This window comes from Zootoca vivipara, chromosome 4, assembly GCF_963506605.1.
Source record: "Zootoca vivipara chromosome 4, rZooViv1.1, whole genome shotgun sequence".
Lineage (NCBI taxonomy): Eukaryota > Metazoa > Chordata > Lepidosauria > Squamata > Lacertidae > Zootoca > Zootoca vivipara.
In genome coordinates this window covers 81742336-81766862 of record NC_083279.1, presented here as the reverse complement: position 1 = coordinate 81766862, position 24527 = coordinate 81742336, and the positions used below count along the sequence as shown (strand labels likewise).

Here is a 24527-nt window from a genome sequence, read left to right as displayed (position 1 = left end):
ATGATGGGAATTATAGTCCAGAAATAGCTAGAGACCCATGTTTGGGAAACAATGATCTAGTCTACACCCCTGCAAAGCAGGAATATGCAGCTGGCCCTTCCGGGGATTGAACCTGCAACCTTGGCGTTGTCAGCACTGTGCTCAAATTAACTGTGCTACCGTGTTTCTCCGAAAATAAGACACCGTCTTATATTTATTTTTCCTAAAAAAACCACACATACACATGGTGGGTTATTTTCAGGGGATGCTTTATTTTTTAATTACATGTCCAGCCTAGCCTTTTCCTTGGCGCCCTCCAGAACTGCGCCTATCACTATGTCTTATTTTCAGGGTATGGCTTATATTGTGCAAATGCTTAGAAATCCTGCTACGGCTTATTTTATGTGTATGTCTTATTATCGGAGAAACAGGGTATCCAGCAGTTCGTATATTCTTAAAGCCATGGATTAAATTACAGTCAAACCTCGGTTTACACCTATCTCGGCAAGCGACTGCCACGGACCCGGAAGTGTTTACATCTGTGTTCCGCGGCGTCGGATGCGCAGACGCGATCTGTGCAGCTCGTGCATGCGCAGAAGCGATATGCACAGCATGCATGTGCGCAGAAGCGCTATATCGGTGCTTCGCGCACACGCAGAAGCATGCCTTCAGCGAGCGACCGCTTTGGTGAGCGACCGTCTCTGTGGAGCAGATTGCTGTCGCAGACCGAGGTACCACTGTACAGGAACTTTCACAGCTCATGGGGGCACAGCTGATTCCAATGTTCAGGTCTCAGAATCCCCTGCTCTGGCTATATTAAATTTGGCTGAAAATCTGATATGTTAGTATACCTTAATATAGCACATTCCCCTTCATGGATCAATGCCTTGTCGTGGCGAAGGGGCTTGAATAACTCGGAGAAGCTATGAGCTATGCCATGCAGGGCCACCCAAGATGGACAGGTCATAGTGGAGAGTTTTGACTAAACGTGATCCACCTGGAGAAGGAACTGGCAAGCCACTCCAGTATCCCTGCCAAGAAAACTCCATGGACAAAGACAACAGGCATATAAAAGTTATGACGCTGGAAGATGAGCCCCTCAGGTCGGAAGGCGTCCAACATGCTACTGAGGAAGAGCGGAGGACAAGTACAAGTAGGTTCAGAGCTGATGAAGCGGCTGGGCCAAAGCCGAAAGGACGCTCAGTTGCGGATATGCCTGGAAGCGAAAGGAAAGTCCGATGCTGTAAAGAAAAATATTGCATAGGAACCTGGAATGTAAGAACCATGGATGGAGGTAAGCTGGATGTGGTCAAAAATGAGATGACAAGAATAAATATCGACATCCTGGGCATCAGTGAACTAAAATGGAAGGGAATGGGCGAATTCAGTTCGGGTGACTATCATATCTACTACTGTGGGCAAGAATCCTGTAGAAGAAATGGAGTGGCCCTCATAGTCAACAAAAGAGTGGCAAAAGCTGTAATGGGATGCAATCTCAAAAATGACAGAATGATCTCGATACGAATCCAAGGCAGACCTTTTAACATCACAGTAATCCAAGTTTATGCACCAACTACCGGTGCTGAAGAAAGTGAAATTGACCAATTCTATGAAGACCTACAACACCTTCTAGAAATGACACCAAAGAAGGATGTTCTTCTCATTACAGGGGATTGGAATGCTAAAGTAGGGAATCAAGAGATAAAAGGAACAACTGGCAAGTTTGGCCTTGGAGTTCAAAATGAAGCAGGGCAAAGGCTAATAGAGTTCTGTCAAGAGAACAAGCTGGTCATCACAAACACTCTATTCCAACAACACAAGAGACGACTCTACACATGGATATCACCAAATGGGCAGCATCGAAATCAGATTGATTATATTCTCTGCAGCCAAAGATGGAAAAGCTCTATACAGTCAGCAAAAACAAGACCTGGAGCTGACTGTAACTCAGATCATCAGCTTCTTATAGCAAAATTCCAGCTTAAACTGAAGAAAGTAGGAAAAACCACTGGGCCAGTAAGATACAATCTGAATCAAATCCCTTATGAATACACAGTGGAAGTGAGGAACAGGTTTAAGGATTTAGATTTGGTGGACAGAGTGCCTGAAGAACTATGGATGGAGGCTCGTAACATTATACAGGAGGCAGCAACGAAAACCATCCCAAGGAAAAGGAAATGCAAGAAAGCAAAATGGCTGTCCAACGAGGCCTTACAAATAGCGGAGGAGAGGAGGCAAGCAAAATGCAAGGGAGATAGGGAAAGATACAGGAAACTGAATGCAGATTTCCAAAAAGCAGCAAGGAGAGACAAGAGGGTCTTCTTAAATGAGCAATGCAAAGAAATAGAGGAAAACAATAGAATGGGGAAAACCAGAGATCTGTGCAAGAAAATTGGAGATATGAAAGGAACATTTCGTACAAAGATTACCATAATCAAGGACAAAAGTGGTAAGGACCTAACAGAAGCAGAAGACATCAAGAAGAGGTGGCAAGAATACACAGAGGAATTATACCAGAAAGATATGGAGGTCTCGTACACCCCAGGTAGTGTGGTTGCTGACCTGAGCCAGACATCTTGGAGAGTGAAGTCAAATGGGCCTTAGAAAGCACTGCTAATAACAAGGCCAGTGGAAGTGATGATATTCCAGCTGAACTATTTAAAATTTTAAAAGATGACGCTGTTAAGGTGCTACACCCAATATGCCAGCAAGTTTGGAAAACTCAGCAATGGCCAGAGGATTGGAGAAGATCAGTCTACATCCCAATTCCAAAGAAGGGAAGTGCCAAAGAATGCTCCAACTACCGCACAATTGCGCTCATTTCACACGCTAGCAAGGTTATGCTCAAAATTCTACAAGGCAGGCTTAGGCAGTATGTGGACCGAGAACTCCCAGAAGTGCAAGCTGGATTTCGAAAGGGCAGAGGAACCAGAGACCAAATAGCAAACATGCGCTGGATTATGGAGAAAGCTAGAGAGTTCCAGAAAAACGTCTACTTCTGCTTCATTGACTATGCAAAAGCCTTTGACTGTGTCGACCACAGCAAACTATGGCAAGTTCTTAAAGAAATGGGAGTGCCTGATCACCTTATCTGTCTCCTGAGAAATCTCTATGTGGGACAAGAAGCTACAGTTAGAACTGGATATGGAACAACTGATTGGTTCAAAATTGGGAAAGGAGTACGACAAGGTTGTATATTGTCTCCCTGCTTATTTAACTTATATGCAGAATTCATCATGCGAAAGGCTGGACTAGATGAATCCCAAGCCGGAATTAAGATTGCCGGAAGAAATATCAACAACCTCAGATATGCAGATGACACAACCTTGATGGCAGAAAGCGAGGAGAAATTAAAGAACCTTTTAATGAGGGTGAAAGAGGAGAGCGCAAGATATGGTCTGAAGCTCAACATCAAAAAAACCAAGATCATGGCCACCGGTCCCATCACCTCCTGGCAAATAGAAGGGGAAGAAATGGAGGCAGTGAGAGATTTTACTTTCTTGGGCTCCTTGATCACTGCAGATGGTGACAGCAGTCACGAAATTAAAAGACGCCTGCTTCTTGGGATAAAAGCAATGACAAACCTAGACAGCATCTTAAAAAGCAGAGACATCACCTTGCCGACAAAGGTCCGTATAGTTAAAGCTATGGTTTTCCCAGTAGTGATGTATGGAAGTGAGAGCTGGACCATAAAGAAGGCTGATCGCCGAAGAATTGATGCTTTTGAATTATGGTGCTGGAGGAGACTCTTGAGAGTCCCATGGACTGCTAGAAGATCAAACCTATCCATTCTTAAGGAAATCAGCCCTGAGTGCTCCCTGGAAGGACAGATCCTGAAGCTGAGGCTCCAATACTTTGGCCACCTCATGAGAAGAGAAGAATCCTTGGAAAAGACCCTGATGTTGGGAAAGATTGAGGGCACTAGGAGAAGGGGACGACAGAGGACAAGATGGTTGGACAGTGTTCTCGAAGCTACGAACATGAGTTTGACCAAACTGCGGGAGGCAGTGGAAGACAGGAGTGCCTGGCGTGCTATGGTCCATGGGGTCACGAAGAGTCGGACACGACTAAACGACTAAACAACAACAATATAGCACATTAGTAGCAAAAGTATACTTTTTGCCTGGATTTTTAATTATTTATTGCTCCTGCGAGAGAGACTGTTGCCTGCCATTTGGATTACTGTGCAGGTTCCTGGCTGCTTAGCTTCAGTAAACATTGCTTCTGAATCTTGTTTCCAGACCCTTCAGTGGGTCCATTATTAGTATCTGCTTTGCATTTAAATATTGTGTTCATCATTGTTTGCTCTTTCATAGCTAATTAGAAACAAGTCGGTTCAGTTTACAGCGCAATATTCCAAATGCCTACTCACGTGTCAGCTTAGTCCACAAGTAAGTGGGCACAGGATTGCAGCCGTAGGCTCTTATTTTTGTTAACATTATTCCTGAAGGTTGTCTGCAGGGATAAATAAGCAGCTGCAGTTTCTTAAGCACTCTGCGGTTGCTTGTTAGGATACTGAGAATCTTGTATTTAATTTATTAAGCTTCTAGTGCTTGTGACAGCAGAGCAGAGTGACAGCAGAGGCTCCCCGGAGAATTTGGAAAACTAGGCTAGAGGTGTGAAATTGAATTTCTAAAGGCATCATTAAACTATGTTGTTGGGTATTTTGTAAGAAGACGAAAATTTTCAGCGAAAAGCGCAGACACCTGCAGTATTTATTGGTCTATCCATATCAAATATAGTCTTGTTACTTGGGCTCCAAAACAGCACATGATATAGACCAGACCTGACCTGGCATTTATTGTGGGTTGTGCAAAAGAATACAGAGAATCGTTTGGGAAATATTTTATACACTCTGATGCATTTAATTTACTCATTCTTGCTTCTTTCCTCATCGTACGCAAAAGGTCCTAGGAGGCTCATATTATAGACCTCTTTCTTTTGGTGCTTTTTAAAAAATACTATTAACAAAATACAAAAAAAGCAGGTAGGTAGCCGTGTTGGTCTGGGTCGAAGTAAAATAAAAAAATTCCTTCAGTAGCTTATTAACTTAGTTGGTCTTTAAGGTGCTACTGAAGGATTTTTTTTATTTTACAAAAAAAGCAGACAATCATTTTTCTGTGCACCACCCTGAGATCTACGGATGGAGGGTGGTGTACAAATGCAATAAATATATACACCATCCTGCACCAGCCATTCCAAATGAGAGTTATATTCAATTATGGGAGTTATACCCTGTGATACAAAAAAAGCTTGAAACTAATCATGTAACAACAACGATAAACTGCTGGGCTACTTGACGGAAGGGCATTACGGGAAGGAACAAGGCACAGAGTTACAGAACAAATCATACAATCTGTCACAAATAGCAGAACCATAAAAATGTCAGAAGCAAATACGAAAAGCCATAAAGAGGAATTACCATCAATGTCAGCAAAACGGCAATACTTTCGGAGGCTTTTTCCTCCCCCACCCCCAATGCCTCTCTGTAACCCAGGAAGGAAATCAAGAGGTATGGCTTAATTGTGGCCTTGATGGATGTGAAAGTATCTTGAAAGTAACAGATTGAGGTTGAATCCTGACGAGACAGAAGTGCTGTTTTTGGGGGACAGGAGGCGGGCAGGTGTGGAGGACTTCCTGGTCCTGAATGGGGTAGCTGTGCCCCTGAAGGACCAGGTGTGCAGCCTGGGAGTCATTTTGGACTCACAGCTGTCCATGGAGGCACAGGTCAATTCTGTGTCCAGGGCAGCTGTCTATCAGCTCCATCTGGCACACAGGCTGAGACCCTACCTGCCCACAGACTGTCTAGCCAGAGTGGTACATGCTCTAGTTCTCTCTCGCTTGGAGTACTGCAATGCGCTCTACGTGGGGCTACCTCTGAAGGTGACCCGGAAACTACAACTAATCCAGAATGCGGCAGCTAGACTGGTGACTGGGAGGGGCCGCCGAGACCACATAACACCGGTCTTGAAAGATCTACATTGGCTCCCAGTACGTTTCCGAGCACAGTTCAAAGTGTTAGTGCTGACCTTTAAAGCCCTAAATGGCCTCGGTCCAGTATACCTGAAGGAGCATCTCCACCCCCATTGTTCTGCCCGGACACGGAGGTCCAGTACTGAGGGCCTTCTGGCGGTTCCCTCGTTGCGAGAAGCCAAGTTGCAGGGAACCAGGCAGAGGGCCTTCTCAGTGGTGGTGCCCGCCCTGTGGAACGCCCTCCCATCAGATGTCAAAGAAAAAACAGCTACCAGAGTTTTAGAAGACATCTGAAGGCAGCCCTGTTTAGGGAGGCTTTTAATGTTTAATCGATTATTTTATTTCATTTTTCTGCTGTAAGCCGCCTAGAGTGTGTGCCAGTTCGCTCAGTATGCTCCGTGGCATTTTCCTCTGCTAAAACTTCAGAAACCTTTATTTCCAGTTCTAATTTGCAGAGCTTGATGCGCAGCTAGAAAAGTAATTCAGCTTCAGTGTCTAGAAATTACTTTTGGTGACTTCTCATTAAAACTCAGATGTTTATTTTAAGGTAAACTCCCCAGCCGAGAGATGCTTCCTCTCGGCTGTAAGAGCCACGGCACACAGATACAGACATAGTAAGGACGTTTCATATTACAGAGAATTACAGCAGCAACCGAGCACATCGCATTCCTGAATGAAACGTCATTGGCCTGCGATTGCAGGGCGAACGCTGGGCTGGCTATCTCCCACAGCTCACAATGGATCATTGCCCTCTCTCTGCTAACATCATGTTTTAGGCATCAGCCTTACTTCCCATGCCTTCCCTGGGTCAGATACTGTATTTTTGTCCATGCCAATCTATTTATATACCGCAAAGTCCGTAAGCAAATCTGTGCTCAAAGTGCTTTGCAGAAAAATTGTAGTCTTAACACATTATTCATTAACAATTAATGTAACACATATTTTTATTTATTAATTTGTTATTTTATTTATTGAATGTCCATACCAGCCTTCAGCCGAGGAACACAGGAGTCTTTTACAAGATGGCAGTCACAACACCTAAAAAACCCCTACCCAGAGTAATAACCATAAAATTCCAGACATATCAGACCTTGGGACAAATGATTGACATTGCAACCAAATAAATAAAAATAAAAAACGATGCAGATTTTTTGCAGCTGGAGAATGTCGAATTCTCCGGTATGGTGTTTACAAAGTACCCCTGCCTCTTCCATATCATCCGTAATGGGAAAGTCGAATGTGGGCTGTGGCATGAGTCCTAATTTGGCCTGTGAAGCTGTTCCCAGGCTGATGTCAGGTCTGTCTGTGGCAGGTAAAGATGGGGCTCCCTGCTAACAGTGGAGTTTGCAGACTGATTAGCTGATTGGCCATGCTTGTTACAGGTAGGTAGCCGTGTTGGTCTGATGTAGTCGAAACAAAAAATAAATAAATAAATTCCTTCCAGTAGCACCTTAGAGACCAACTAAGTTTGTCATAGGTATGAGCTTTTGTGTGCATGCACACTTCTTCAGATACCACACCATGCTTGCGAGCCGCTGGGCCTTTGCACAAATGTTTTTGGTTTCAGAAACCCCCAGGCAGAGAAAGGTGTTTCACCTGCTGTCCTGATGACGTTAGGTGACTTGTGGTTTGGTGGGTCTGCTCACCTGTCAAAATGGCCCTGGGGGTTGGAAGAGGTCAGCTAAATCCAGTTCCCCATCCCAGAGCTCCCACCATCCCTGTATTACAGAATCCACTTCTGTCAAAGAAAACTGCTTTTGATTTCCTTCGACCTCATGTTTCTGACCTCTGAATTGCATTTGAAAAGAAATACTGAGAAATATATTCACGCAGTGCTGCTGTGGTATGTGTTTGCTGCTGTTCTTTGATTGTAGGTGTGTGTGTGTGTGTGTGTGTGTGTGTGTGTGTGTGTGTGTGTGTGTGTGTCTAAAACGGGTTGACAAGAGGATCAAACAAGCTTTCTAAGTATCAGAATTTTGATGGAAAGGAGTGCGTTTGAGACTTTCAGATTTTATTTCCAGAGACATAGCTAGGTTAGTCCCCATGCATCAAATACAAGAAAATTCCTTGCAGCACCTTAAAGACCCACACATTTATTATGGCGTAAGTGTGGATTCAAGCACACAGATGAGCCCATGAAAGCATATCACATAATAGCTCCAGCTTTTAAAAAAGAAATTCTCTTTATTATATATATTTTTAACAAGTTTCAATACATATTACTTATACCATTACGTTTTAGAGCAGAGTTTCCCAAACTTTGGTCTCCAGCTGTTTTCTGGACTACGACTCCCATCTGGCAGGACCCAGTGGTCAGGGATGATGGGAATTGTAGTCCAAAAACAGCTGGAGGCCCAAGTTTGGGGAACCCTGTTTCACAGCAAAAAGTAGAAGAAAATTTGAAAGAAAAAGAGGAAAACATGCCCCAAAGAATCGACAAGTACATGGATTTACAAAATCAAAACAAAGCTACATTTTATCTTTTTCATTATATAAAGACATATCAGTCATAAGCCACAGAAAGATTTACAGTATAATTGACTTAAGCAGGTAGAAGAAAGCTTATGAGTTGTTCCATATACATAAATGATGTATCGGGATACAGTTTTTGTGTGAATCACTTATCATATGATTGATAAAAGGCCACCAAACATGAGTTGCTGCCTTTGTGAGCTGAAATGGCCTTGGGGGGACAAGACCATTTAAAGGAAGCGGCCTATTGAAAAATATGGTCACAACTTCACAGTGTTGATTTGCATGCATACATCAGTCCCTGTTCAATATGGAGCCATTTTAAAACATCTGTGTGAATGTGACAAAAATTTTGGATTACTTTATTTCTCCATCTTTTTTTAAATTTACGAACTCCATTGACAATTTTAAAAACAATTACCAAACATAAAGTGTAGTATTGCAGGAGAAATACATGGACATATGTTTGAGTCTTGTAAGCAGTCATCTACATGGCATCTGTAATGTTTGGACGATTTCCCCATTTTTTGAGGTGGCCGGGTTGGAATCTATAACAGTAGTATATTTTTATTAGGACCAACTAAATGAAAAATAGCGAACAAACTATTTGTAGAAATGCTTCGTCAGATGGGATGTTGAGAAGAACAGAGCAAATCAATGGCAAAGGATGGTAGTAAGGAAGTTGAGAAAGCCCTAATTGATGTTGTAATATTTAAATAGAATTGGTGTGGTTAGTTATAGACTTAATTGGATTAAGCTGTGCTTGGAGGGTGGGGGTGGGGAGGTGGGAGCTTAGGTTACAACAAAGATTCCAGCAGGGATGGGGTGTCTGTGGCCATCCAGATGTTGTTGGACTACCATGGGAGTTTGTAGTCCCACAACCATAGCTGCCAAGTCTCCCGTTGAAAAATCCGGGATCAGCAGCGGCGCAGCACCGGAAGTTGCTTCTACGCATGGCTGGACATGCGTAGAAGCGACTTCCGGTGCCGCTCTGCCCAATTTCCGGTGCCCAGACATGGGCAGAGGAGCACCCGAAATCGGTTCTGCGCATGTCCAGACATGTGCAGAAGGAGCCTCCCTGGCAGGTAGGAAATCGGGGGATTTACGGGATTTTTTTCTATTCGGGATAGCAGAGGGAAACAGATTAAAATCTGGGGGTTTCCCGCGAAAAACGGGAGACTTGGCAGCTATGGTAGTCCCACAACATCTAGAGCAGGCATAGGCAACCTTGGCTCTCCAGATGTTTTGGAACTACAACTCCCATGATCCCCGACCACTGGCCCTGTTAGCTAGGGATCATGGGAGTCGTAGTTCCAAAACATCTGGAGAGCCAAGGTTGCCTATGCCTGCTCTAGAGGCTGCCGATTTGCCAGTACTGGTCTATGGAGAAGAAACGTGACTACTTTTGCTTTGAAATGATGAAATACAATCTAGTCATTGTCCTAGATCTTATTTTGTTGACTTGATAATGATTGTGCAACAAATCCCCATGGTCAGCAGCTAATCAGGGGTGATAAACCAGAGTTTTCCCCTCCAATCCCTCATCAGGCACAGAACATGGGCACAGCTACAACTTCTTCAGTAAATTTCCCCTTGCTTCAGAGTTGGCAGCTGAACACCAGATTTGGCTCAGTGCAGCCCGTTGCCGCACCCTAGGCCAGTTTTTGGCTTTTTTTATGTCTTTGTGTTCCAATACTGACACTCTTCACTCCCCGACAGGGCTCGAGACAAGATGAACTCTAAAATAAATGAGAGTATGCTTGGCTTCCCCCTCTCCATATTTTCCTATGCATATGGGTTTTCAATTAAAAGCATGATGTCAGAGAGGTTAATTGCTCAACAGAAGCCAAATAATATTAAACATCCTTAAGTGTCATTGAAATATTGAGCAGCCTGGATTGCACCTCTTCATTTATTTTGCAGGGTAGGGTTGGGGGGCGGGGCGGGCTCTTCATCCGAGTCTAAATGCTCCAAATACCAGACTGCATCTCTTTAATCCACTAGAAATTAGTGAGCGAGGTTGTGGTGTAGACTTTCAAAAACTTCATAAAAATTATATCGACAGTTTTAGTGGCCGTTAATGAGGTTAGAGATAATTAGAAAGTTTCGAGAGCCGTGAGAGTGCATAACTGCGTAGAACGAAAGCCAAGTTAAATACCTTACCTAATTAGGAACCTGCGTGCTCGCAGTAATTAAAATAGAATGGACAGATACTATTCTAAGTCTGAAATCAAATTATTAGTGCTGTGTGAAAACTTGGCTAAAATAGAAAATGTCCTAAACATTTCCTGAAGGAGTAGTGTTTGGCATTTGTATCCCACCTTTCTCAGAAGGGAGCTCAGGAAAGCGTACACTGGCCTCTCATTTAATCTTCTCCAAAACCTCATGGGACGAATTCTTCTTTTCCCTCTTTTGCAGCGCCCAACGTCCATCTTTGGATATACAGTGGTGCCTTGGTTCTTGAACTTAATCCGTTCCGGGAGTCCGTTTGACTCCCGAAACCGTTAGAAAACCAAGGCACGGCTTCTGATTGGCTGCAGGAGCTTCCTGCACTCAAGCGGAAGCTGCATTGGATGTTCGGCTTCCAAAAAATGTTCGCAAACCGGAACACTTACTTCTGGGTTTGCGGCGTTCGGCAGCCGATTTGTTCGGGAGCCAAGACGTTCTACTGTAGTACCAAGGTACCACTGTATACTTCTTCAGGTTCTCACTAATAATAATAATAATAATAATAATAATAATAATAATAATAAATATCCATCCAGCTGACTGGATTGCCCCAGCCACTCTGGGTGACTTCCTTCATCCATGTAAACTCCACTGTTAGTTTTAAATTGTCCACCCATCGCACAGGTGGTCGTCCACCTGGTCTTTTACAGTTGTAGGGTCTGAGTGCCACATGTCCTGCACATGTCCGTTTTGACTTCACAGCCTTTTCCACTGCATCCATGACTCATGCTATGTTGTTCTTAAGCTGTTTGTGTTTCTGTGTTATGGTCCAGTTCTCTGCTCACAGGCACTATGCACACTTTGAATACTTTAGTTTTCAAATCTAAGGAAATACTTTTCTTTTTCTTTATGATATGGATAATGGGTTGATCAAAAAAATCGTGGCTCTATTCAGACATCAGCCTGACCACGTTTTGTGCTAAACATGGTTTAAAAACCCAAACCATGGTTATGGCTTGCATTAGGTACAGCACGCAAATAGTGCTTGTTGGCTTTTGTGTTGTCTCAGTAGTAGTAATTTTTGCCACACACCAAAGGATAGTCTACAAATGTAGGCAAGGGTTATTGATCATATATATATATATATATATATATATATATATATATATATATATATATATATATATACAGTCATACCTCTGGTTACGTTCGCTGCGGGTTGCGTACATCACGGGATACGAACGCACGGAACCCAGGAGTACCAGAACGGCTTACTTCCGGGTTCGGTGATTCGCGCATGCGCAGAATTGTGCAGCAAGCATGCACAGATTCAGCGCTTCAGGTTGCGCACTGCTCAGGTTGCGAACGGGGCTCCAGAATGGATCCCGTTCGCATCCAGAGGTACCACTGTACACCCCAAAGAGCAGCCGGACATCGTTTGATGCCTAACCTGTTTAGATTAGCATGGCTGCAATCCTGTTCCGAAAGCCTGTCCACTTCAAAGGTGAACAAAGCTCTGTCATAATATGATTGGTCCAAAATGATAAAAGTAGGGAAAAAGTGAACCTTTTTTTGCTTGCATTCCATACTCATTCTGGTTTGGGGCTAGTTTGAAAGCTATGTCACAGCTTCAGTCGTTGGGGAATAATTCTGCTTTAAAAATGGTAGCAAAATTTCCGCCTAGCCTTCTGACATTTTAAAGAAAATGAGAATGCTAGGTAGTGTTTAAAAATAAAATCCCCCAATAAGGTTTCCACTGAGTTCTTATAAATATTCATAGATTTCGACCATTTTTCTCTAGACAAGTTACCATTAACATTCTGTGGAGTGTCTTCATGCAGAAACATCTTTAAAGATACACTCGTCACCCCAAATCTGATTATCTTGTTGCTCATGTGCCTTCCTCCAGCCCATGAAGCCTATTTTGATCATGTGTGATATAATATAATATAATATAATATAATATAATATAATATAATATAATATAATATAATATAATGGAATACAATGCCACTAGAGGACAGCAGTAGTTAGCTTTCATTTTTGGAAAGTTATGCTAATGTATTTTTGTCCAACTGTTTCAGGGCTTCCTCACACATTCTATATTTTTAATGCATACTTTAAGGGGAGACTTAAAGCTCAAATGTGTGGATGCAGCAGCTGATATTTGAAATGCTGTGTAGCATAAAATGCATTGTCCTTATGGTGGTTCTGAATGTTTGTGCGATTCAGTTGCACACTTGCCTTTATTGCTTTATTTCCATAATTTTGTTGGGTGCATATGAGAGTTCATGGTTGTTGGTGTTCACATTTTAAAAGTTATGCTGTGGGCTGGAATCGACTGCTCACTCTTCCATGAACACTTATGGCAAATTTTAGATCGCTGCTCTGTAATGTGTGAAATGATCCTCAAAGACCGAGGTCTGATTCGAAAGTAGCCACAAATAATAAAATACATAATTGTAAGAATGAACAGGTACAAGCCTCAAGCGTGTATGGTTCTTGCCTGCCTCCACTTACCAGGTTATGGTGTAGCTTGGTAGCAAACTATACTTGAAAATGGTTAGGCTCACCGCCTGCTGCTTAACGGATAGGACAATTACTCAATTTTACATACACATATTTTGCATATATCAAAACTTCGCTAACAGCAATTTTTGAAGAATTTTGAATGAAGAGAATCTGGGGCATGAGATCTAAACTTGTAAAAATCAAAAGCTGCTGCTCTTTTGCACAAAGAGTGGGAAGTTGTCTATAGGTTATTTCTGTAAAATAGTGGTGGGGGGACCTGTGACTCTCCAGGTGTTGTCGCACTTTCAACTCACAGCAGACCTTAGTCAGCATGGCTAGTGGTCAAAGAGGATGGGAGTTGTAGTCCAGCAACTTCTGAAAGGCCACAAGTTCCCCATCTCTGTAGGAAGCCGTGTCCCTAATCTCTTTGGTTTGTGAGTTTTTAATGGGTGGTTTTGGAAGGCATCATTCCTAATTGTCCTGTATTCTTCAGTCACAAATGTGGTCCCCAGCTTGCCCCTAGCAAGCATATATTTTGGAGATTTGCTGTTTTCCATACCTCAAAAAATGCTGTTTTGTTGTGCAAAGCCTTGGGTAGCAGCAAGGTATTTTGCTGTTTTCCCAGTCCCAGTTTGGTAAGGAGGGAATGGATGGTCATGTGACAAGGAGGAAAAGGGGGAGCTTGGGGGAGTTGGAGGAGGCCAAACCAGGAAAAGGTCCTTCTGGGTTGGAGGTGGTGAGAACTAGGGAACCCCAGAAGGAGACCAACCTAGGGGAGGGTCCCAGCGGATGGGGAGCCAGGAGATCTGGAAACAGGGCGTAGTGGTTTGTCAGAAGAATGTCTCATCTCTGCAATACCAGACACCCCAAGTGCTATGTAACCATAGTCTAGATGACTTCATTGTCTCCCGCTATAAGAATCCAAATCTTTTACATTTCCATTATATCTAACATTGAACATTAAACGATATGATACGATACGGTACGATAATCTTTATTGTCACCGTCCCATGCAGAACAACGAAATTGAAAATCTACATCAAACTTACAACAACCACCAGCCTTCTATCCAAAAAATGCATATTGACTTACTTCCCATCCCGCTATACATAATTAACCCCCTAAAAACTCTTAATACCCCTCCTGATTTACCCCCTAAAACTCAGATGCCCCACAACTGAATACAGACCCTCCCTCACAGACTGCCTTTCGCTGCGTTCAAAACCGAAATCACTCTTGGATAGAAGCTATTTCTCAGATGGCTTGTTCTGGTCTTTATAACCCTATACCTCCTTCCAGAAAGCAGAAACTGAAAGAGATCATTTCCAGGGTGCACACTATCCTGCACAATATCTGCAGCTTTCTTATAGCACCTGGAGGCATAGATTTGATCCAAAGCAGGAAGAGAAACTACAAGTGTTCTTCTAATTCTACTAATGATTTTAGCTGTTTACAATGGTTTTTAAGATAAAATATAGATTTCCCCCATTCCCTATTAAAATTTTGGTCTTCCTGATTTCTGATTCTTCTGGTCATTTTTGCCAGTTCGGCATAATCCATCAACTTAATCTGCCATTCTTCCCTGGTAGGGACATTGTCTTCTTTCCATCTCTGAGCCATTAACATCTGAGCAGTTGTGGTCGCATACATAAATAGCCTTTTCTGCTCCATTGGGATTTTGGCACCTAAAATTCTGAAAAGAAAAGCTTCGGGGTATTTTTTATAGAAAAGGTTAATTTAAACATTGTTTTCAATTCATTATATATCATTTCTCAAAATTCCCACTATCGGCGGAGAGCCTTCCCTTTCAGGGGAAGCATTTGGGGATAATTCCACCTCTGTCTCCAAGGACATGGAAGCAACAGTGTGAGCAAACTGTGTGTGCCTTTTATGGAGGAATACCCTGTTGCTTGTTGTTGTTGTTGTTTAGTCGTTTAGTCATGTCCGACTCTTCGTGACCCCATGGACCATAGCACGCCAGGCACTCCTGTCTTCTACTGCCTCCCCTGTTGCTTGCCCAATCCCAAAGCTCGGGATGTAACTTGCGAGAATAGTCATTCCAGCTCGGCTCTTCAAAAGGTGTGTGCCTGATGTTTGATAGGCTTAACTAAGACACTGATCCGTGTCTCTTGGGTCTCTGTCATGCTTTACCTGCCTGTAGCCTGTAAACTCATGTTGGGATGCAAATAGCTTCTGCTGGCCAGGGTGGAAAACTCTGGGGATCCCAGCTGGTGTGATGGAGGAATTGAATGCTTTCTTCTTCTGCCACCACCTTGAGAAAAAGCCCCTTTTTTGCATTTTAAAGAAAAACAGCAACCTGCACATTAGATGTGAAGATGCAATTAATGCCACGTTTGGTTTGGCCCTTAGAAGAGTCTGTCAGTTTTTATTTACCATCTGGAAACCTAATCAGGAAACATTTTGTTTTCTAATTCCTTTCTTAGGTACAAAGAAGGTGGGGAAGCTCTCCTTGTGCTGCTTTCTTCGGAGGAAAAGGGAATGATGCAGCAGCTGTCACAGAAGAAAGTTCCCATCAACAACATCAAGTAAATTCTTCAGCTCTTTTTTTAATAAAAAAAATCAGTGCTTTTTTTGTGAAAACGAGGTGCCAGTACTCATTTATTGATAAAGGTGCCAAGGGGGCCTGCACAAAATAGCAGCCATGGACAGCAAAAGGGGGGGAAAGTTGCTGCTATTATGCATTATTGTCTTATTTATTGCATTTACACAACACTTTTCTGCCAAGGCACCCAAGGCAGTTTACAATTTTAAAATGCTTACATTCTGTAAAATGTAGAGTGGCAGAGTCCTCTCAGGCCCACTGATGATATGTGGTCTGGATTCCTTTGCTTCTACCTTCCCTGGGAGCACACAGGTCTTTCTTAAGCAGCCCCAGGGAAGGTGTTGTACTGGTGAGTACTGTCACAAAAAGGCCCTGGTTGTTGTTGTTATTAACTATGTGGCTTGAATTAGACTTCCTTCCACCCCCCCCCCCAAAAAAAACACCATAATTAAGATTAACCACGGTTCACTGGGTGTGGTCAACACAGTAAACTGCGGTTAATCTAAAGCAGACTCTTCCTATGCAGGCAGGTAAGCCTCCTCCATTCTCTGCATCAGATGTGAATGGAACGTCCAATCTATTCCAATACATAGATGTGATAGAATTGCCCATCCACAGAAAAGACTTCCTGTTGCACCTCCTGCATGGATTGCTACCCTGCTTCATTCTCGCAGAATGAATGTGGGACGCTTCCTTTAAGCCAGGCTAGATCACTGGCCCATCTAGGTCCATACTGTCTGTGGCAGGGGCAGAGAAGCTGTTTGCTTCAAACGCCACAACAGCTTTCTTTTCGGATGCCTTTCTAATGTTCACTAGTGAAAATAAAGGGCGAAAAGGAACAGAGAAGACTCTATCCCGTGCTAAACTCCCCCATAGCGACCTTCCAACATTTCCCCCTCCCTCCTTTTGAAAAATTGCAGAAACTTCCCATCCTTCTGGTGAATTTAGGACTTAGGCAAAATGCCCAATTCTTCAAAGAAAGGAAAAAGGAAGTGTGCTTCTGGTTTTAATTCAGGACAAAAGCATCTCGGAGTTCACAAGTTTGAGGAACACTGCTTCTAATACACAGATTCCTGCGTTGCTGTATTAAAATGCTAATCTGAAACATGGCAGTGCTAAGTCTGTAGTATTAGTTACAGGTAGGTAGCCGTGTTGGTCTGGATCGAAGTAAAATAAAAAAATTCCTTCAGTAGCACCTTAAAGACCAACTAAGTTTTTATTTTGGTATGAGCTTTCGTGTGCATGCACACTTCTTCAGATACTGAAGTATCTGAAGAAGTGTGCATGCACACGAAAGCTCATACCAAAATAAAAACTTAGTTGGTCTTTAAGGTGCTACTGAAGGAATTTTTTTATTCTGTAGTATTAGTTCTGTTTCCAGCCCTTTTCCTCTGAGGAAGGTTCAACTGAGTGCACTGATAGTTTCCTTTCTGTACTTGTAATGACATCTGTTTCATACCTTCATGCATACAGACCTAATTACCATTTGGTGCCTAATATCTCAGTCACTCAATATGCGTTGAAATCGGTTCACATGCTCCACTGAAGTAGTTATAGGCTTTCAGTAATGCTGTTTACAATACTGTTCTAAATCATGGGTGATAATGTGGGGATGCAGTAAAGCTTGCAAATCCTTGTAAATGGCCCTTTTTAGCCTTTGTTTTTCTCTCTCTCTTAAAGGGATATAATGACTTGCCAAGGTGGTTTAAATGGTTTACTGTGGAGAGGAGCTCATTTTTGCTGTGGAACTGATGAGCCGTGGAAAACACTGTGGGGGTGGAATGGGGAGAAAAATACAGATCATATTTAGTGTTGGTTGCAGATCTCATTTGCTTTGAGAGAGAAGCTTCTGGTCTATGTGGCTGTGAAGAGATAGGCATAAGAATGTTCAAGTCAAGTTTGGGGAAATCTCAGAAACCGGAAGAGAGCTCAATAGGATTTCCAGGGGTCAGTGCTCCACATAACTCATTGCTAGCAGGAGGAGATGTAAATTGACTTAGCTTGCAATATTTATATGGGTAACAGGCAAAGTTCAACCTGTACAGGAGCCCTATGGGCCAACCTGTCCACTTGGCATCTCACCACATAGGACACCTGTGCACTGAGATGTGAATTTCTGGTTCAGGTGTGCAGTTGGCTGCTAAGGGAGGCAGGAGTTTCTTCCTGTTCCATCCTTTTGTCTTGCACCAGGAGCTAGGCTGGAATACCCAGCCTCCTTTCCCAGTTTATGCCTTGACAAGAAGGAGATCCTAGCTCTTCTCAGCCAGCTTTTCCTTTGTTGAACAACTCTTAACAGAACATGCCCCCAATATTTAACCAAGATCTACCTTGGTGTGATTTTAAGCATAACTTTCAGCTGGCTCGCATGTGATGCTCAGCCAAACCATGCCTTTCCGCAAATGGGAGAGTTTCTGGAGGAAGATTTTGAAGCTGTTGTGCTCCTGCCCCTGGTCCTTCTGCAGCTGCACTGGTGTGAACAAAGCTACCCAAACCTGGTCTAATAGTTTGCCCAAACAATGTTTGGTTACAGTTCATGGTTTGTCTGGAGTGAGACAAACCATGATTCCGGGTTTGGACACCATGCTTAGCTTAGCTCACAGCAACATGGCAGGAGGGAAGAGGACCATAGCAGCCACAAATTCCTTTCTGGGAGCCCACATGTTCATACTAAGCTGTAGTTTGGCTGAGCGTTGCTTGCAAACTGGCTGTATGTGGCCTATTCAGAGCATGTTGGGTGGAAACACTCCCTCCTCCACCTTCTTTCTGATAGTTTTCCAAAATCTGAAAAGGATATTGGCATCTCCATCTCTGCTGCCTGCGCCAGTAAATAATGTTTCCTCCTCTCTAGGCTAAATGCACATAGCTTTCTTTTTCTTTATTTCTTAGCTACATAGGATTTCCGTCTCAGCCTTTGCATCGTCCTTGTACCTCTCTGCTGAATCTTTTCCTGCTTGCCAGTATCTTTTGAGACACCTGGTGCCCAGAACTCACAGCAGCATTCCAATCAGGTCACACTAATGCTGAATAAAATGTCATTATTATTCCCCAGTTCTTGGCAACCATTCTCCGGCTGATAAAACCTAAAAATGGCACTGGCCTTTCCAGCCACAACATCACATTGCTGACTCATATTCAATTTGTTTATGTACACTGTAGATTCTGAATGCTTCTGCCGCCTAGCCAGTTATTTCTCCTTTTGGGTATTTTGTTCCCCTTCCTGTATTCATTACATTTAGCCTTGCTGGATACCATTGCGCTGCTGCTTTCTCCTCACTTCTCCAACTTATTAAGAAAGAGCAGAGTTCTTTTGAGCAGCAGTGGGGAAACATTTTGAGCCACAAAATGCCTTCTGGGCAATTTTCTGAGGGCAATGCCTTCTGGGCAATTTTCTGAGGGCCTCATGCCAGCAGTGATTGGGGCCAGAGGCAAAAGTGGGTGGAACAGCAAATGCAGTAGTCGTTTCTACACATGTTTACAAACACCTCTCTGTCCTCCATGTATACAAACAAGAGGCATTGTCCAGTCCACCACTGGATCCAGGCATTTGTCCCGGGCTTGTACAGCCTCTTCTGCCTCAGATGTACTAGGGAAAAAGAGCTGGGTCTCATCAGTGTACTGTACTGATGACACCTTGCTCCAAAACTCCTAATGACTGGCTCCCAGTGCCTTCATATAGACTAGGGCAGGCATCCCCAAACTGCGGCCCTACAGATGTTTTGGCCTACAACTCCCATGATCCCTAGCTAAGAGGACCAGTGGTCAGGGATGATGGGAATTGTAGTCCAAAACATCTGGAGGGCCGAAGTTTGGGGATGCCTGGACTAGGGTTTCCCAAACTTGGGTCTCCAGCTGTTTTTGGACTACCACTCCTATCATCCCTTGCTAGCAGGACCAGTGATCAGGGATGATGGGACTTGTAGTCCAAAAACAGCTGGAGACCCAAGTTTGGGAAATACTGATACAGACGTACCTTGGAAGTTGAACGGAATCCGTTCTGGAATGTTTGGCCGGATGTTTGGCTTCTGAAAATCATTCAAAAACCAGAACAACCACTTCCAGTTTTCGATTGTTCGGGAGCCGAAACGTTTGATTTTACAGGCATTTGGCTTCCGAGGTTCCACTGTAAAGATGCTGAATATCACTGGGGACAAAATAGTGCCATGTGGCACTCCTAATGCTAATCTGTGGACACCACATTGCTTTTTTTAGGGGAGCCACAGTTGTTCAGCTTCTTTTGGGGGAGCCAATGATCTACCAGAGATCTACCGCAGACGTCCAGTGATCTACCGGTAGATCACGATCTACCTGTTGGACATGCCTGTTCTATAGCTTTTTAAACGTGTTTGTGGGAGGGGGGATGGTTGTCTTGTTGTTTTGTTTTATTTGTGGTTTTACCATGTATTTCTTTCTTGTGAATTGCCCTGAGATCTTGTGAAGAAAGGTGGTATAATAATAATAATAATAGATAATGGCACATGGTGGGGAAGAGGCAGGATGAGCAAACACAGCCCCTCTCTCCTCCCTCATGCAATTATTGTTGGGTATTATTATTTTTTGAATAATACAGCTTTAATCTCCACATCAGTTGGTGTACTACCTATCTGCGAAGCCACAGTTCTGCAGAAATGCCTCAGGCTCTGGAAATTCCCAGCAAGAGTCTTATTTAAGTGCTGGGGGGGGGGTTTGAACCCTCATACTGTTTTCTCATGAGAGATACCGTGTCAATGTGAGGTATTGTTGCTGTATATTTTGCTCCCCCCCTCCTTCAGTATGAGCTCAATTTTCCACCTTTTTATAAGCTCAAGAAGCAATTTAATGTTAATTGTGTGGCTTTACCTTGAAAAATCGTTGGCTCTTCCAGTTTAAACTGTTCTCTAGATAAAAGGCCTGAGCTTCTGTTTGCTTTCCCTGCATTATTCATGGGAGGAGAACGGTCTTCATGCCTGACATAATTTCAGCTGAGTTTTGTTCAGATGGGCAGTACCTTTTAACTATTTTGAAGTAATGCTTTTAAAAAAATAAAAATGAAATGAATTTTTTTTTGAACCTGTTGAACAGGAGTCTGTGACCCTTTAGGAGGAGATATTTATTCATTTGAAACTGTTTTATACCATCTTTCAACAAAACTACCATCAATTAAAAAGCAGAATGAAACTTTGTTTAAAAATAGTCTGGAATGAAGCCAAGCAGAAGGTCTGCCACAGGGATGGGGCCATGATAGAGAAAATCCTGCCACTTATATCAATCTGATCTCCCTCTCCCTCTCTCTCCCCCCTCCATCTCCCCCAACCCTCTAGAATCAATCCTGAAAAGCTTATGGACATTCAGAAAAAGATGCAGTCCTTCTTGGCTCAAGATCAAGAGTTGAAAGAGAGAGCACAACGGGTAAGCTGTCTATTATGAAACTTTCTTAGTATACACCTTTGAAGGTGACCTGGAAGCTACAACTAATCCAGAATGCAACAGCAAGACTGGTGACTGGAAGCGACCGCCAGGACCGCATAGCACCTCCTGTCCTAAAGGATCTTCACTGGATTCCAGTGCATTTCTGAGCACAATTCAAAGTGTTGCTGCTGACCTTTAAAGCCCTAAACCCAGGGGTCAGCAATCTTTTTCAGCTGTGGGCCGGTCCACTGTCCCTCAGACCATGTGGTGGGCCGGACTATATATTTTTTTAGGAGGGGGGGAATGAACAAATTCCTATGTCCCATAAATAACCCAGAGATGCATTTTAAATAAAAGGACACATTCTACTCATGTAAAAACACGCTGATTGCCGGACCGTCCACAGGCCGGATTGAGAAGACAATTGGGCCGCATCCGGCACCTGGGCCTTAGGTTGCCTACCCCTGCTAAACGGCCTCGGCCCAGTACAGTCATACCTCGGTTTAAGTACGCCTCGGTTTGAGTATTTTCAGTTTAAGTACTCTGCAGAAATGTCTGGAACGGATTAATCCACTTTCCATTACTTTCAATGGGAAAGTTCGCTTCAGGTTAAGTACGCTTCAGGTTAAGTACGGACTTCCGGAACCAATTGCACTCATACCTCGGGTTAAGTGTGCTTCAGGTTGAATACTCCGCGGACCCGTCTGGAACAGATTAATCCACTTTCCATTACTTTCAATGGGAAAGTTCACTTCAGGTTAAGTACACATCAGTTTAAGTACAGACTTCTGGAACCAATTGTGTTTGTAAACCGAGGTACCATTGTATACCTGAAGGAGCATCTCCATCCCCATTGCTTAGCCTGGACACTGAGGTCCTACTCCGAGGATCTACCGATGGTTCCCTCACTGTGAGAAGCAAAGTTACAGGGAACCAGGCAGAGGGCCTCCTCGGTAGTGGCGCCCTCCCACTGGAAAGCTCTCCCTTCATATGTCCAGAGGATAAAGAACTGCACAACCTTTAGAATACATCTGAAGGCAGCTCTGTATCAGGAGGTTTTTAATGCCTGGTGTTTTTTATTATGTTTTTAGACATGCTATAAGCCGCCCAGAGTGCCTGGGGAAACCCAGCCAGATGGGTGGGCTATAAGGGAGCCTGTTGTCCTCCAGATATGGTTGGAGCTTTCATCACCCCTGACCATTGACCATGCTGCCTGAGGCTGGAGAAACTTACAGGCCAACAGCATGTTGGTATCTCAACTATGGTGTAGAACAGGCATCCCCAAACTGCGGCCCTACAGATGTTTTGGCCTACAACTCCCATGATCCCTAGCTCACAGGACCAGTGGTCACAGAAGATGGGAATTGTAGTCCAAAACATCTGGAGGGCCGAAGTTTGGGGATGCCTGGTGTAGAAAATCCCACGCAATTTTCTATCTATGTCAGTTCTGCCACGCCACGGGAGGTTCTGCGTGAACCTGGGCAGTCAGGGTCTTCTGTGTATTAAATTGGACTTTTATCAAGCTTCCTAGTTTCCGTGGAACATCTGCTAGAGATGAAGAGAGGGATTTTTCATGAACTTTAAATAAGCTTAAAAATACGGAGGAGCATTCAGAACCTGCAGCCCCTTTGGCTGCTGTTTATTTTAAACTTTTTGCCTGGGTTTCTGCAGAGCCAGGAATTCTGGAATGAGCTACAGTGCTGGTGGGTAGTAATAGTGATCAGGAACGCCAGCATCCTCTCAGCTAGTACCAGCTGCCAATTTTAGTGGTATAAATCCAGCTCTTTTGGTGGCAATACCTTATCTGTCAACAGCCAAGGTAAAAGAGGTGAAGAGGGCTAACATCTAATACAGTAACCGCTATGCCACACTGCCTTTTTCTGAGGAATAATGAATGGGCAGTGCAGAAGTTCAAAGAAATAAAATTAAATGCCTCTAGTTCCCAAGCCTAGAAAGCTAGATTAATGATGTGGTGATAACTGAGAAATAGGAACATATAGTGCCTGAACAGCTCATTATGTAAAATGACAATACTTTTCAAGATAATTTTGCCTTTGTGGAATGTGCCAGATTGCTCACTGGCTGGAAAACCCTTTGTTTATTACCTTATTATAATTTACCGTGTTTCTCATATTATAAGACATGTCTTATATTAATTTTTCCTCAAAAAAACACGACATGGCTTATTTTCAAGGGATGTCTTATTTTTTAATAAAGTGCACGCGGGCGCTGTTTGCCGGGCTTGTCAAGCCCAGCAAACAGCGCCCGCCGATCTTCGGTGACAGGCGGGGGTGGGCGGAGAGCGGAGAACGATCTCCGCTTCCCCCCCACCCCCGCCTGTCACACAGCACAGGGCTGAAGATCGGCGGGCGCTGTTTGCCGGGCTTGTCAAGCCCAGCAAACAGCGCCTGCCGATCTTCGGTGACAGGCGGGGGTGGGCGGAGAGCGGAGAACGATCTCCGCTTCCCCCCACCCCCGCCTGTCACACAGCACAGGTCCGAAGATCGGCGGGCGCTGTTTGCCGGGCTTGTCAAGCCCAGCAAGGAGCGCCCGCCGATCTTCGGTGACAGGCGGGGGTGGGGGGAGAGCGGAGCACGATCTCCGCTTCCCCCCCACCCCCGCCTGTCACACAGCACAGGTCCGAAGATCGGAGGGCGCTGTTTGCCGGGCTTGTCAAGCCCAGCAAGGAGCGCCCGCCGATCTTCGGTGACAGGCGGGGGTGGGGGGAGAGCAGAGAACGATCTCCGCTTCCCCCCCACCCCGCCTGTCACACAGCACAGGTCCGAAGATCGGAGGGCGCTGTTTGCCGGGCTTGTCAAGCCCAGCAAACAGCGCCCGCCGATCTTCGGTGACAGGCGGGGGTGGGGGGAGAGCGGAGCACGATCTCCGCTTCCCCCCCACCCCCGCCTGTCACACAGCACAGGTCCGAAGATCGGCGGGCGCTGTTTGCCGGGCTTGTCAAGCCCAGCAAACAGCGCCCGCCGATCTTCGGTGACAGGCGGGGGTGGGGGGAGAGCGGAGCACGATCTCCGCTTCCCCCCCACCCCCGCCTGTCACACAGCACAGGTCCGAAGATCGGCGGGCGCTGTTTCCCGGGCTTGTCAAGCCCAGCAAGGAGCGCCCGCCGATCTTCGGCTCTGTCCCCCGATGCGCTACGGCTTGGGGAAGCAGGCAGGGAGCTCCTGCTGGGTCCCGCGCCTTCGCCTCTCGCTCGGTCGGGGCTTTGCGATAGTGCTTATTTTCGGGGTATGTCTTATTTTTCACCAACCCTTTGAAATCCTGTCATGGCTTATTTTTTGGGGATGCCTTAAAATATGAGAAACACGGTATTACGGATAGCACCTGCTTTCTTCGCAATATTTTCTTGTTGAGGTTCAAACCAGGAGTGCTTAGCTATGTCGTGTAAAAGCACGTAGCTGTGTATTTTTGATTTTTGTCAACTATATAAGACAGGATCATAAGTGTGTAGCAACAA

General features: G+C 44.3%; 1 protein-coding gene across 1 annotated transcript in view; it reads left to right on the top strand.

Annotated features, from left to right (window-relative positions):
- Positions 1-24527, top strand: part of DDX10 (DEAD-box helicase 10) — a 168454-nt gene that overhangs the window by 19875 nt on the left and 124052 nt on the right. Inside the window, exons 10-11 of the mRNA XM_035114420.2 lie at positions 15549-15650; positions 20965-21052. Coding sequence (XP_034970311.2) covers positions 15549-15650; positions 20965-21052 — 190 coding nt within the window. The remainder of the gene's footprint in view (positions 1-15548; positions 15651-20964; positions 21053-24527) is intronic.